Source organism: Theobroma umbraticum, unplaced genomic scaffold (genome assembly GCF_002168275.2).
Source record: "Theobroma umbraticum cultivar Fairchild unplaced genomic scaffold, ASM216827v3 scaffold_130.0, whole genome shotgun sequence".
Lineage (NCBI taxonomy): Eukaryota > Viridiplantae > Streptophyta > Magnoliopsida > Malvales > Malvaceae > Theobroma > Theobroma umbraticum.
The window spans coordinates 3,485,112-3,499,798 of record NW_018397264.1 but is presented as its reverse complement, the minus strand read 5'-3'; the positions used below and the strand labels follow the sequence as shown (position 1 = coordinate 3,499,798).

Sequence of the window (14,687 nt, the reverse complement as noted above, 5' to 3'; positions counted from 1 at the left end):
ACCCTACTCATAAGTGTAAAAATGAAAATTAAAGAGAATAAAGAAAAAGAGATTGATCTAAAAATTAAAGGATAAAATATAGTTTTCATTATTGTATGATAAGCAATACTTATCGTATGATACTAATAAAAAACGATACATATTTATAATTGAATCATATTTGATCAATTATTAAAAATATATCATATGATACATGATACGTATCTTATGATATTATACGATACAATCAATACATATTTTTATAAGTTTAATTCTAGTTAATTATTAAAAATTTTATTTTTTATTTTTTTTGAGTTGAAACATAAAAAATTATATTTTATGAGTCTCAATCTTTAGATTTTAAACAAAATAAATAAATTTTATTTTAATTTTAACATGATAATTTTTTTTATCTTTTAATTAATAAATTAATATAAAAAATATTTTATTTAAAAATTATATTATTAAAAATATATTAAAAATTTAAATTAAAAAAATCATCTTTTCAATTTATATCTTATAATCTTCGATTCTGTTAAACATTATAATATTTTTTATTTTTTATTTTATAATTAATTTTTAAAAATTTTTATTATATTTTAGGATATGATACTTCACACTTAAAAATAAAATTTTAATACATAATATGTATATCGATCTAACAATTATAAAACAAAAAGACTTTTTTAGACACTGTTCACACGCTTTCCATGCCCCCATTTGATACCTGTCATGATTCTGGACTTGGTAAAGAATGCCATCATACGCGTGGAAGCACGCTCCTCTCTTACGGTCGTGGGTCTGTTTGGTCTTATCGTAAGTGAAGAAAAATATGTGGAATACATTAGATATTTGGGAAAAAAAATTGAAACTGGAAATGCACTTTCCACGTGGCCACTTAGAGAAGGTATCCAATGACTGACTGGTTGTCGTTCACCCATCTCGTGAGATAATGAGATTTAGGTCCTAAATTAAGTTTGGTGCAAATGTAAATTTTGAATTACTAGAATTTTCACTATAAAATTAATAATTATTTTATATAAAAATACCAAAACAGACATAAACTTTAATAAAAAGTTGTAACTCATACACTTTGGATAGAATTTTTAAACTTTAAAAATGAATTTATATAATTGACACATGTTCATTTAATAATTATATTATTTATTACTTTTCTTATTAATCCTCAAATAAAGACATAACAATCTTATAAATATAAATATTCAATGAAAAAATAAAATTAATTATGGTTTTGTGAGTTACTTTACGAAATTAAAGCATTTCTTTTATCAATATATATAATTGAGCTTAAGTTCCGATCTAAGATCAATGGTATCAAAATATATTTAAATTTTTATTGATGTAAGGCCTCATGAAAGATATAAGAGTCGAGATAGATCTAGATTAATGTAAGAGTCTTTTTTTTTTATAGATAAAGAGTTAGTGTAATGGAGACATTACACAATTAAGTGAGGTAAAATATCATGAATCTCACATTAATAATGGGATGGATTTTTTATATATAAAACATGGGGTCTTTAATAACTTATCACGTATGTTTTTATAGTTAAGAACGTAGAATATAGACCTGTGATTTATAGATTTAGTTACACTCTATTTTCAAAATTTAAACTCGCATAAGATTGGATTTAAGTTCCAATCTTACATAACTTTAAGCTATATATCAAATTTGGAGTTCATATTAATATAATAACTTTAAGTATTTTGGCTTGTGCACAATACCTTGCTTCCAATGTTTTTTTTTTTTTAATTTTTTTATTAAGATAATTATACAAATTCAATAATTCAATAATATAGTTGAAATCTAATATTATTAGATTACAACGGTTGGTTAACTAATTACTTAAATTATAATATTTTTAACTAATTAAAATTAGATTATGAATAAAATTAACTTTATATATATCATTTACTTTTTATCACATATATACACAATTTCTTAATACAATAATTCTCTTTTTAATATTTTCATTATATTATTTTTATTTATGATTATTTACAAACTTTATTTTGTTGGTATAAAAAATATAATGTTTCTCAAATTCTAAAATGTAATGTAAATCTTAGAAAAAAAATGATAAAGATACATTTAAAAATAATTATCGACACTATTATCCATGTGTTAATATTTGATTTTCGTTTTTAAAATGTGAGATTAAAAATTATGTGGTTGAAATTCAATGATTTAAATGGAAAGAGGTTGTGAATATTTTTCATATATAGAAGTAGATTAAGTAAATTTAAATTATTACCGAGTTTATACAATAAAATATGATTTTGATGAAAACTAACAAATAGGTAAAGATTTACGGATTCTTTGACATAATAATTTTTAATTAAATATTTATATTTTTATTTATTAAATATATAATTAATTCAATAAGAAATATTTATTGTATAATTTTATGAAAAAAAATCATGTTTTTTTATTAAATATATAATTAAGGTAGTAAAAAGGATCCATCTTATAATTTAAAAAGAAAAAGAAAATGATTTTGTAAGTTGTAGTAATACAAAAAATGTAGAAATATCACGATATATATGAAAAGAGAAATTGAAAGTACAGCGAAGCAGTAAATAATCCTAGCCACCTGAAAACCTTCCCACCATCCCCAACCCTACCTTTTTTTACTTTCTTTCTCTCTCTCTCTCTCGCTCTCTTTAACAAACAACTGCTAACCCGATTTCGCCCTTTTTTCCCCTTTCCTTTTCTTTCTTTTCCTCTCATTTCCCTCTCTCTGTCTCTCTCTCTCATGAGAGCTTAAGCTTCTTTCTTCCAAAACCCAAAACCCTTACAAGTTCGAACGCAAATGGGTAAGTACATTAGGAAGGCCAAAACGGCAGGGGAAGTTGCCGTAATGGAAGTCTCGCAATCTTCCCTCGGGGTTCGAACCCGAGCCAAAACCCTCGCCCTTCAACGGCTACAGAAGTCCTCGACTTCTCCGGCTCCGGTTACCGGAGACGGCTCGTATCTCCAGCTGCGGAGTCGGCGGTTAGAGAAGCCGCCGATTATGGTACACCACCATGATTCGAAGAGGCAGAAGCAGCAGCAACAGCAACAGGGGAGTAAGAAGGAGAGCTGTGTTCAAAACCCTAACCCGAATTCTAATTCTCGAGTTCGTGTGGGTAGCGGGTCGGGTTCGGTCGCGGAAAAGAAAAAGGAGGGTGAAATTGGAAGGGAAGAAATTGTGCAAGAGAATAATGGAAATGATAATACTAATAATTGTAGTAACAATAATAATAATGAGAGCAAGGATTTTGGTGGTGTTGAAGCTTCCTTTGGCGAAAATGTTTTGGACATTGAAGCCAGGGAAAGGTTGGTTTTTCTTTTCTTTAAAAAAATCTTTTTTTTTTTGTAGTCGAAGTTCGTCTTAGGGGTTATTTGGATTCTTTTTGTGGATTGGAGCTTTAATTTTAATTGATTATATTTTGGGTTTTTTTTTTCTTTTAAAATCTGATTTAAATCTTTTTCCCTCCTCTCTTGTTCTTTTTAATATATGGGACACAAGATGTTTTTTTTTTTTCTAAAGAAAAATTATTGTGGTTGTTGATATTTTATTTGGAGATAATAGAAAATTTTGATATGAAATACATTGAAAAATTGCAACTTTTTTCTGTTCTTTTTACCTTTACTTAAACTGAGCTCCAGAGTCTTTTTGGGTATCTTGAGGAAGTGTTAAATATTTGGGTATATATTTTATGTATTTTTATTAAATCATGCATCTTTTTTTCTTAATGTCTTGAGCACTTTGATTCACTAGCCAAAACAGGAAAAAAGAATAACCACCCTTGATTCCTCTGTCTCCCTCATATTTTTACATGATTTCTACATTTCCTTTGGGTTGAAAGAAGGGATTACTTCCCCGCTTGAAATAGAGTTATGCTATGGTTTTTCTTTTCTTTTTTTTTTTTAATGAGGCTGATTGAACTTTCACAATTAAGAAAACCCATTTTCTCCTTTGGGTTCTAAATTTTCTCAGTCGTTGCAGTGTTTTTCTGCTAGGAAAGTTTCTGCAGTGCTTTTGTGCTGGGAAAGTTTTAGAATTATCTTTATGTTATGAAATTCTCGTGAATCAATTGCTGAGAGGTGCTTTTTTTGTTCGAAACGTTGCAATTTTATCTCTTCATCTATTCCTGTAGTCTTTCCCTGCAGAGAAATTAAATCAGTCAGCTGATGTCCTTTTTTTTGTCACAAGCAAAGGTGGCGATTATTGATTCTTACAGTTTTGTTACTTCTGAATTTTGATCTTTTCTTTTTGGTGGTAGCAAGCAGCTGTATTATGACAGAAACCATTGTTTCTGACATTAAACGATATTATTACCAGCCCTTCCCTTGTCATTCATAACTTTTTTGTTTTGTTAATATAATTGATTTTTGCTTATGCTTTTTTCTTTTAAATTTGGTGACTTCTTATGCTTCTAAAACTTGGGTTTGTCTAATTATTTGGTCATCTAAATAAAATATATCCTACAGTAGGTTCTTTTGTTTAGGGACTTTTAGGTTTGTATGCTGCTACATTATTCTAATGGAAAGAAACAAAACATTTTGTTGTTTTCATTGTGGTGGATACTGTGACTGTTTCAAGATTAAAAATTACACAACCATTTTGTGTTTGTTTTCTTTTTCTTGGGGATTATTATGCTGCTTGAGCTTATCTCTTTGGAAGACACGGTTCTAATTTGCTTTCTGATTCCATGCTTTGAGATTATTTAGTTACTGGATGAAAATCTGATTTCCAGGAGATTCTAATAATCAGAAAATATGGCTTTATTGATTTATATATATACTTTATTACTCTTTGCTTGGTACTGTCTGATTTTTGTTCCTGTTTTTTTTTTTTTACTATCTGCTTGGTTAAGCCAAATTTCTGTGATGAATTTCATCTCTGTTCATTAACAACCCCCCACCCCCGGGCGAAAAAGAAAAAAGAGAAAAGAATTAAGGGAGAAAAAGGTCTCTGTCATCTCAGTTTGTCCTTGCAGAAATTATTGTAGAACAGCTTTTTGTGATTTTAACGTGTATGTTAAACTCTTTGGATTTATGGAATCTTTTCTGCTGAAATATTGGTGATTGAAGCATGTCAACGTGGAAGCAGGATCAAAAACAAAATGGAAACATTGGCTTTTATCCATCATTTATTTCCCCCCAGAATTGCAGAGCCTTTTTGCTTGAACGTTGATCAAAAGAGTCGCTTCTTTTTTATTGTACACTGAGAAACCCTTATGCTTTTAGCACTTTCAGTTGTTATTCTTCAAATGATTGGTACGTTCTGGTTCTCCATGTAATGTTTGGGGGGTTGATGTAAAGTAAAGCAGGGAAAAGAATAGTTAATGTTTTTACCGGATTCCTAGAATTGAGTGTTTGTCTTTAGATTTTGTTACTTTTCATTAACTAATGGCTATTGTTCTGTGCAGGAGCGCTAGGGAATCAACTCCTTGCAGCTTGATAAGGGACCCAGAGAGTATAAGAACCCCTGGTTCTACTACTAGGCCTACCAGCTCAGCAGAGACTAACCAAAGAGTACAGAATTCAACGCGGCGGCACATCCCAACTGCTCAAGAAATGGATGAGTTCTTTGCCGTTGCAGAAGAAGAGCAGCAAAGACAATTCATTGAGAAGTATACTACATTTATTTCACCCTGCTTCTCACGTTTCTGGTTGTTTGAAATTTTTGCATTGCTCCTTGGTGTATTATTGGGGTTAGAATCTGATGGAAGATGTGGGGTTATTTGCAGGTACAACTTTGATCCAGTGAATGATAAGCCACTCCCAGGACGTTATGAATGGGAGAAAGTGGACCCCTAGACGATATTAGTGTTCCATCAGGACTTATTTTCCTGCCAAATTCTCAGTTGATCTTTAAAGTTAGGTTTTTTCAGCTAGCAGGAATTAGCCTTTAGTTGTAAAGGTGGTGGTGTTATTTCCATTTTCCATCACCCTTATTTTACTTGTAAAGAAAGAAGTAGGACTGTTAAAAGAATTGTGTAGACTAATGGTCTGTAACATAACAGAGGTAACGAGTTACACAACAAATACAAATCAAAGTCCTTTGTCTAACAGATCATCTGAGAAGGGAAGGGAAAGGATGAGTAGGCTAGAGTTTAGGGACTTCAGGGTCAGTCAATTAGGTCAGTTGATCTGGTACAGAATTTACTAGATTTTGTTTTCTTTTTTCTTTGGTACTGTATTTTCCTCCCTTTGTTTGTCTATACTTGTACTGATGGAACTTTGAAAAACTCTTATGGAATAAACATGATCCCTTTCCTCCTCTTATATTTTGTCTTTTCCTCTATCATCTATTATGATCCTCACAGTTAAATTTTGGCCTTTTTTATCTCCATGTGAGACAATGGAACTTTTATCAGTTCATGAACTTAAAGATGATAATAATGCGGTCCATCACTATGATCCGAGACGATATTATTTCATTTGAGTCATGACCGACTGCTGTGCTTTTAACCTCATGTGAAGATGGTTGGTGGTTTTTGGAGATAGTGGTGGGGTGGCTTTTCTAGGTGGCAATCTATTGGAAGAATCTTGTATTCCCTATCATGTCCACACTGCACTTTTTAACTTCTCTGCAACTCACTTCTGTGGAAGAAATGTAAACCATTTTAGGGTTAAAGATGCTGAAATGGAGGATTAGGATTACATGATTGAATGGGGTACCAAATACTCTTTTTTTCTTAATTGCTATGCTTTTCCATACTTAGTGGAAAGCCATTTTATAATGGCTCTGCACTTTGCAGAATGCACCTGGCAAACATTAAATATTTCCGGCTTCAAGGGAAAATGCACTTGATGGGGGAAAAACAGCCACTGTCTTTCATGACAAAACTAGGAACTTCACATTTTCTTGCCTTTGGTATTTAATTTGACATGCCTGTAATACATAAGTTTGGTAGAGAAGTAGCTTTCCTTTCTCTTTTCTTCTTCTCTGCTAGATAATTTTCACAAATTGGAATGCCAGATGCCCCAGCTAGTTGTCGGATTAAGCAATGTGAAAGCTCCTCCCTTTCAGTCCAAAATGGTGCAAGTCTTTCCTCATCGCATGTTATCTGATGGAATCTAGTTTCACCCCACTAATGATAAGGAGTTTTGATTGGAAAAATGATGGAGCCTGGTGGTTATAGTGGAGGTGGGTGTTGCTCTATTGCCATTGGATGAAACTGAGGAATCTTCAATTTCCAACGAAACTTTTGTTTTTTCATTGTGTTTCAAAATCTGTGAGTAGGGGTTTTCATCAAAACTTTCTACTGGCCATTGATTGTCTGTTTTACCAGTGGAAGACCATTACAAGGGAACTGCCTCCCACATGTTGATATGCCTTTGACCGAATCCAAATTCAATGAGGTCACACTAGGGAAAATGGGGAAAAGGGCGCCCTCAAAGTTCCTGCAGACAAGGGTAGAAATGGTACTTCCATAACCCTCACAATGGCCCCCACCTCTGCTGGCCCTTTTGAATCTTCGAAAGCAAGTAAAAAGAAGTTGTGGCGGTGATGCTTCTGGCTGAACGGGGAGAGACAAGTTGACCTATTTTGTGAAGGATTTTGGATCTTTACTGTTCTTGGGAGAGGCCTCGGGGTGACTCATTTTGTTTTTGGACACTTGCACGCTACGGCCAACTGTTAAACAGTACCCAAAAACTGAGCACTGTCCCTTTGGGCTTACAAGGGAATTGAAAGTAGCTTTCATGAAGCCTCTGCCCAATTTTATACAAAGATATTGCATGTGCAATTGGAACCCTGCCATTTCCACAAAAAGTGGTCCTCAAAAACTTTCTGCACTCATTATGACATCTATCTGATGCAGATAAAATTAAGATAACAAAAAAAAAGAAAAGAAAGAAGGTGAATTTAATACAGGGTTTGGGAGGGGGAAATGAGAGAGAATGAGATCTGTTTAGCTATTGGCAAACTGATCACACATACTTGGATTAATTTTGATCCCATTTGCCTTGAACTTGTCTTCTAGTGAGCTTCTTTGGATCATTACCATACCTCGGGCAGGGCCAAGATTCTTTCAAAGGATCCCTTTCTGATTTTATTCCAACAGAGCAGAAAAAGAAGAAAAATTTTTTAATGGATGAAGTTGAGAATGTGAAGATATGGGGGTGATCTGCTGAAAGTTACAAAGATAAAAGAAGGCCAATTTGACAGAACTAATTGCAATGTTGAAAGGAGAGAAAATAAAGCAGCTCAAGGCTATTCCTTTGGCTTCTATGCATCTTCATGTCTTCTGTTATCAGATTCAATAATTTAGAATGTTGGAACTCCCCTTGAAACAATATGCCCTTGGTGTGGTCAAAAGTGAAAACAGTTTTATCAGAGTGAAAATCTGTCTGGAAACTGATTTGAACATGTTTTACAGTTTTCCATCAAAGAAGAATATTTTCTCAAGGGCATTTGAACAATCTCTAAGTCTCAAATTCCAGGCTAGTTTGCTTCGATTTTTCTTTGTGTAATGGAATTTTTGGGGGGAAGCCCCACAAATACACAAAAGTTTTTAAGCCTTGCAACAATGGTTAGATACTTGGATCACTAGGCAACAAAAGCATTAAGCTGCCCCCCTTAGCATATTCTTGGGTTCGGAATCTTTAGATCCCTGTTTTCCCCCCAAGACCACATTCAAGTGAAAAAGCTCTCTGTCAATCAGCATATTTACAGAAACAGACGAAATCCATTCCTCAATTTGAATTTGAATCCCCCTTCCCCACATCTATCTGTCTTTTACTTGTTACTAATATTAAACTCAGTGCTACACAAGAGACACACAATTAACTTAAAAAATTAATATTAATAAGAATTACCTTTGTCTACCTAAAATGTTGATTTCTTATATTAGATGATTGAACGTGGCATTTATAATAATTGTATGACAGCGCTGAAGCCGAGCAAGCATTTGCATGGTCCATGGGTTTTTTGACTGTGGCTGGGGCCCTTTCTATTTGTCCAAAAAGGTCTTGAGTCTAGCATGTCATGGGGCCGAAAACCACCCTCAGCCCCTAAGTAGGCTTCCGACTATCGTTTTTCTTTGGTCCGGTTTCAACTTTTCTCCAGCATAGCTGTCTAATAATTCTAATGACGTGACAAAAAACCTAGAGGGACTCATTACTCTTACCATCTTTTTTTGTCCTAGATTAACGACAAGGCTTAACTTTTCCCTTTCTCTGTCTCTTCTGGTGAGTGAGTTTTAGACCTACAATGTCCACCCCTGGATGAGAGACACAGTTGGTTTATTTTGCCTGGTTTTTCAAAAGAGGATATAACTTTTTCTCTTTCTTTTACCCCCAGAAAAGGGGCAATGACAATCATACTAGCTATGTGTTAGAGATTGAGAATCACCATAGAAGCCAGCAGTCTGTTTTTTATGGACCCTCATTCATACCTATTGTAGACGACAAGGCAATGCAACTAAGCACTCCATGATCCTATATTTGCAAAGAGGCTTATAGTGGAAGATCCCTCAGAAGCAGTAAGTTCATTAAGTTCAACAAGTCATACCCTACAAATCTTATCTACTGTGACCATGTTGCTTCAAAATCAGGGTAACAGAAATGCAGGTTTTCATACACCTTGATGTTAAGATCATGTTACCCGCACACCGATTAAGGTTACTCGAGGCTTCTCATGATCTCCAATTATACTTTTTTTCAGTTCTGCATTCAATAAAAGTAAAGTGTTGAATTATCTTAGCAATCATAGATTCCACTACACTACCAGTTGCAACAACAGTAACAACAACATAGGGAGAGGACAAACAGTCTTCAATGATTAGCATAAATGAAACCACAAGTTTGCTGTCATCAGAACACAATCTGGACTTTTAAGATGATTTGGTATAGATGCGGATACCAACGGCCAAACCTAAGATGGCAAGGGGAACTAAGAATTGAAGGAGCTTGATGATGAACTCAGATGTCTTGTCCTGATTATAGTGAGGCTGCTTAGGAGGCTTATACGTGGTCTTCTTGGGGATAGTTGAGACATCAATCTCTCCAACATAGTATTGATCCATCATGTCTCTGGCACTATCACTATGGCCCACGTCCTCAAAATCATCAGTGGCATCCTTCCCTGCATAATATACATATTAACACCATGTCAAGTTCTTGGTAGTATACATGTTAAGAAGAAGAAAAGAAACTACAAAGAAAGTCTGATAAAAATTAGACTCCAAGTTTGTACCTGTCGCTGATAATAGAACTTCATCACCACCAGGGTGGTCTTCCAAAAATTTTGTCACATCATAAACCTGTTTCAAAAAATGAGACAGGCACCAAAATGAAGTAAGAATTACATAATTTGTAGAAATTGTGCTCTTCAAAATTTTCGAAAACATAACCTGCAATCTATCATTAACAAATTACGATGGGAATGTTCAGAAAGACACAAGTATGGAAGGTTGTCACTTCTGTGATTAAATTTATCTTTGATAGCAGCATATAAACAGTCTTGTTTCTAATAACATTGATAAATTCCTGCTCAAGTTCACAATCATTGAAGCAAATACAGAGAAGTTTGCATGAAGTAACAAAGCCATTGAAGAAATCATGGAGTGACCCCAATACAAAAGAGAGAACAACCATAAAAGCAAAATCACCAGCACAGACTTATGGGTTTTTACACTGAACTTTTATTTTTTTGAAAATTGTTAAGAGTGAATTTTTATGATTTCTCCTGCAACTAGAGCTCTCAGCATACCAGCCTGTTGATTTCTCACTGGTTTTTTTAATTTGATCATATAATAAGCTTCAATTTAACCTTGATTCTGCTCTTTATTCTATTTATATTATAATGTTTAAATATGAAGCTACTAAGAGATATAAGAGAGTACTTCAACTTGTATATTCTTTGGTCCTTCTGAAGCAGCAAAAGAACATAGTTGAGCTAGGGTAGACGCGTGCTTTCAGAGGAAGTCCAATTTTTCACAAATATAAACAAAAATCAATGAATATTACTAGAATTATCTAAACAATTATCACAAGATAAATCTTGAGGCTCCTATTAACAGTAGTCCCTTTATTTTATTGCTGGTTCAAAAGCAGCAAGGACTCTAAAATTAGGCTTCTTTTGGATTGGTATGTTTCGTAATTAAAGAACTAGGACTGGAAAAATAAACACATTTAATTTTAGACATTTAACTTGTATTTTCATATAAATAGAATACGGCAAGCCTTTCACTCTTGGGGGAGAGGCGTGGGTACTGAATATGGGTATAGTCAAAAGCACCAGGCATATGAAGAAGTAAAAAGGTCAACATGTAATAAAATGGAAATAGAAACAGAGTTTTCCTATTCAATCAACCTACAAGGCCAATTATCCAGGAAAATTTATAAAAGTTTTGCCCAATTATATCCTTTGAAAATTAAAACGAAAATATCACAAACGCAACATATCCCAAAATGAAGAAAAGTCTCCCATTTAATCAGATAACTTCAAGGAGCTTAAGCACTCAAGATTCCAGTAGGTTTTTACTGAAAATTCTCATCAGCTACCCAACCTAACATAGACCTCCAGTGGATCTGAGTATGCATTTCATAAGTCCCCTCAGAAACTATGCGAACAATATAGTGGAGCTATGACAACTAACAGAAGATGTAACTTCTTCATCATGAATCCTAAAATAAGTCATTAAAAAATAAATCCTAAAAAGTTTGATAGCTCTTCCTAGTCAGCTCTAGAAGTTATCTACAACCAACCCTAGGCCATCTATACTGAAGATAACAGAGAATTAAATTAGCCATCCAAGGACAAAAAAAGAAGGTTAGTAACAACTATAAGTCCTCTTCCAAAAAGTTTTCAAGTCTTGCTGTCCCATAGATAGAGAAGGACACTGATCAAACTTCAATCCAAATCCTTGGTATTCTAAAATTTCTCAAAATAATCACTGCCACCACTCCACAGATAAAGCACAACAGTGACCCCTTTGCATCATAACTTATGAGAGTAAGGATCTAATTTGAATATGAATATACATATAACTTCAAACATGCAAATCAATGTTTCAAGCGGGCTAAAAGATGTAAACAAAACAGCTTAGTTCAATCACATGAAAAACAATTTAAATCTCATATGGATCAGGAGATTAAACTCCAAAAAAAACACACACACACACACACAAAAGACACCATAAGACAGCAAGCGCTAGGACATAAATTCCAACAACTAATCAGTTGAACCATATTCAGAAACTGCAATTCTTAAATGGGTCCATAGTTCATACATCAATTAAAAACCAGCAAATGAAACATAAAAAAATGCAAGCTTGAAAGTACCAACATGTCAGAAACATGCAAAGTCCTCAACTTTGACATTAAACAAACAAATCAAGCCATCATAATAAGGAGAACAAAAAAAGATGACCTTGCCATTGATGATGAGCCAGCAGTCTTTGGGGGTGTTGTGCTCAGATACTTGAGCCAAAGTGAACAACTTTCCATCGCCACCCATTTTGCTTTACTTTGCTCCTGTTTAAGCTTTATCTGTCTCTCTCTCTCTCTCTCTCTCTCAATAACTGAAGTTTGTACTTAAGCAAAGGACAAGATATATACTAATAAACAAAGAAGTAAAGAACTGTGAAAGAGGGATAGAAAGCTGGCTTCCTTTTTTGTTTGGGTTGAAAAGGGGATGATGCAAAGAGATTTATCTGTGGGCAAACCAACTACCTAGGAAGGCTGTCTACTGTTTCATGTATAGTAATACTAATAGCTTAGTTGAATTGGTTAAGACCAAAGAGAGAGAAGTGCAATAAATGTGGAAGGAGAGAGAGAGGGGGAAGTCATTTCCATGGAGTTTGGTTTTGGTAGGTAGTTGGGTGGGACTTTAGATATTTAGATGGCTGCCTTTGGTAGGCTGTTCATATCGTGAGGGAATTGTTTGGCAGATGAGTTAGTTCCTTTGTTCTCTTTTAATTTACTTTCTATTTATAATTTCTTTTGTTTTTGGATTTCTATTTTTAATTAATAAGGTGTTTTTATGGAACCCAAGAATTTTTTCACCTACTCCCCACCTTCTCTTTTATTTAGTCTCTGTTTAATCGTTATTTTTAATATTTATTGTTTACTTAAAATAAGTAAATTGTTATATTTATTGACATATAAGTTATAATTCTTTCACCTAATATTAGTAAAATTATTCATCATTTTGTTTTTTTTTTTTTAAGTTATGTGTTTGGTTTTAATTTTTGAATAGGAACGTTTATTTTACACATATAGATATAATAAACTAAACGGGTCTTGAACTAATTTGAAGCAATTTTTTTTCTCTTATACATGTAGACATAATATTTGATAATAATACTAATATGTGCTTTATTTGATAAGAAATGGTAACTAAATTTTGAGATGATAAGGGGTAGAAAAAGAAGTTGGATAAATGTATAATTCAACTATAATAAGTAGCTTAATGTAGAAACAAAAATTAGGCAAAAGAAGGGTAAATAGCCGAAAATCTATAGTTAAGACCAATCAATTAATATTTGGACCGCACTACACGTGTTTAATTCTCAGAGATATGGTTATGTTCTTAGGTAACATGGTGTTGAAGAATATCATTTTCAGAGTTTCTTGCCAATTAAACTTTTGTCCCCTCTTTTGTTTAGCTTTAGGTTAACGTGTAGATATGGGCCAGGAAGGCCACCACCCAGGCCTGAAAGCCTCATTTGTTTCAGGCCAGTCTTGGGCTTTGTATTCAATCGATAAATAGAAATCCAAAACTTTGACTTATTTTGAATTGATTATTGATTAATTAATAACATAAAGTTTCAATTTAGGTTGCTCTTTGTTTCGTTATCAAAAAAAAAATCAAATCACATCAAACTAATTTGAAGCAAAAAGTTTGCAAAAAAGAAAAAAAATAAAAGAAAGTTGTAGCAAATATTTCATAAACTTATAAGCAACAATACAAACAAAAACATATTAATTATGGACATAATATATACAAAAATTTCTAAACTATTCAACAAAATTTAAATAAGTCTTTATACTTTTGTTATATTCAATCAAAATTTTATTTTTTTATTTTAAGTCAAATAATCTTGTATATTTTTATTGTATGTCAAATAAGTTTTTATGATTAATAATTAATTTAACTAAAATGTCATTTATCATTTTATACTGAATGACATTGACTTGATATGCTAATATGTCATAATTAATGATAATGTGACATATTGATGTATTATAATTGATAATGTTATAGAATATTAATATGACATAATAATATAGTCATGAAATTTTTTTCACTATCTACATTAGTGTCATGTGTATGTAAAATGATAAGTGATATTTTAATTAATAAAAATTAATTAATTATTAGTTATTATTTAATTTAAAATAAAAATATATGAATTTAATTAAAATTAATAAAAGAATAAAAAATTATTTAATTTTAAAAAAATTATTTTTTTTTAAATTATGTTTTAATTATGTTAAAATTAATACATGTAAATATTGATGAAGATATGATATACTGATATATTATAATATATGTAAGCAACAGTCTTAAAGCCACCACCTAAAATTCTAATCAAATTTAAATCACATATTTTTGCTCCATATCTTGTTTCGTAAGTGTTAAAACTTAGATTGAGTTGAATCAAATTGGTACTCAAATAAATACAATAATTATTGTAATAATCAAATTATAAATATTTTTAATTTAGAATTTCATTTTTATTATAAT

General features: G+C 32.3%; 2 protein-coding genes across 2 annotated transcripts; one reads left to right on the top strand and one right to left on the bottom strand.

The window, feature by feature from the left end:
- The first annotated feature begins 2,652 nt into the window (after positions 1–2,652).
- LOC110422159 (cyclin-dependent kinase inhibitor 5-like) lies at positions 2,653–6,274 on the top strand. Its single transcript, XM_021435952.2, has 3 exons — positions 2,653–3,316; positions 5,416–5,619; positions 5,737–6,274. The coding sequence occupies exons 1-3, from the start codon at positions 2,811–2,813 to the stop codon at positions 5,804–5,806; spliced, it is 780 nt and encodes a 259-aa protein (XP_021291627.1). The 5' UTR covers positions 2,653–2,810; the 3' UTR covers positions 5,807–6,274.
- Positions 6,275–9,666: 3,392 nt separating this feature from the next.
- LOC110421981 (cytochrome b5) lies at positions 9,667–12,803 on the bottom strand. Its single transcript, XM_021435722.2, has 3 exons — positions 12,369–12,803; positions 10,191–10,257; positions 9,667–10,079 (listed from the first exon to the last, which is right to left on the bottom strand). The coding sequence occupies exons 1-3, from the start codon at positions 12,453–12,455 to the stop codon at positions 9,829–9,831; spliced, it is 405 nt and encodes a 134-aa protein (XP_021291397.1). The 5' UTR covers positions 12,456–12,803; the 3' UTR covers positions 9,667–9,828.
- Positions 12,804–14,687: the final 1,884 nt, after the last annotated feature.

Bases quoted from the DNA above. Each gene is read 5' to 3' on its own strand.
- LOC110422159 (XM_021435952.2), top strand. From the start codon at position 2,811: ATGGGTAAGTACATTAGGAAGGCCAAAACGGCAGGGGAAGTTGCCGTA. The intron at 3,317-5,415 runs GTTGGTTTTTCT...TGTTCTGTGCAG, and splicing joins GACATTGAAGCCAGGGAAAG to GAGCGCTAGGGAATCAACTC. The intron at 5,620-5,736 runs GTATACTACATT...GGTTATTTGCAG, and splicing joins CAAAGACAATTCATTGAGAA to GTACAACTTTGATCCAGTGA.
- LOC110421981 (XM_021435722.2), bottom strand. From the start codon at position 12,455: ATGGGTGGCGATGGAAAGTTGTTCACTTTGGCTCAAGTATCTGAGCAC. The intron at 10,258-12,368 runs GTCATCTTTTTT...TTTTTGAAACAG, and splicing joins GGCTCATCATCAATGGCAAG to GTTTATGATGTGACAAAATT. The intron at 10,080-10,190 runs GTACAAACTTGG...TATATTATGCAG, and splicing joins AGTTCTATTATCAGCGACAG to GGAAGGATGCCACTGATGAT.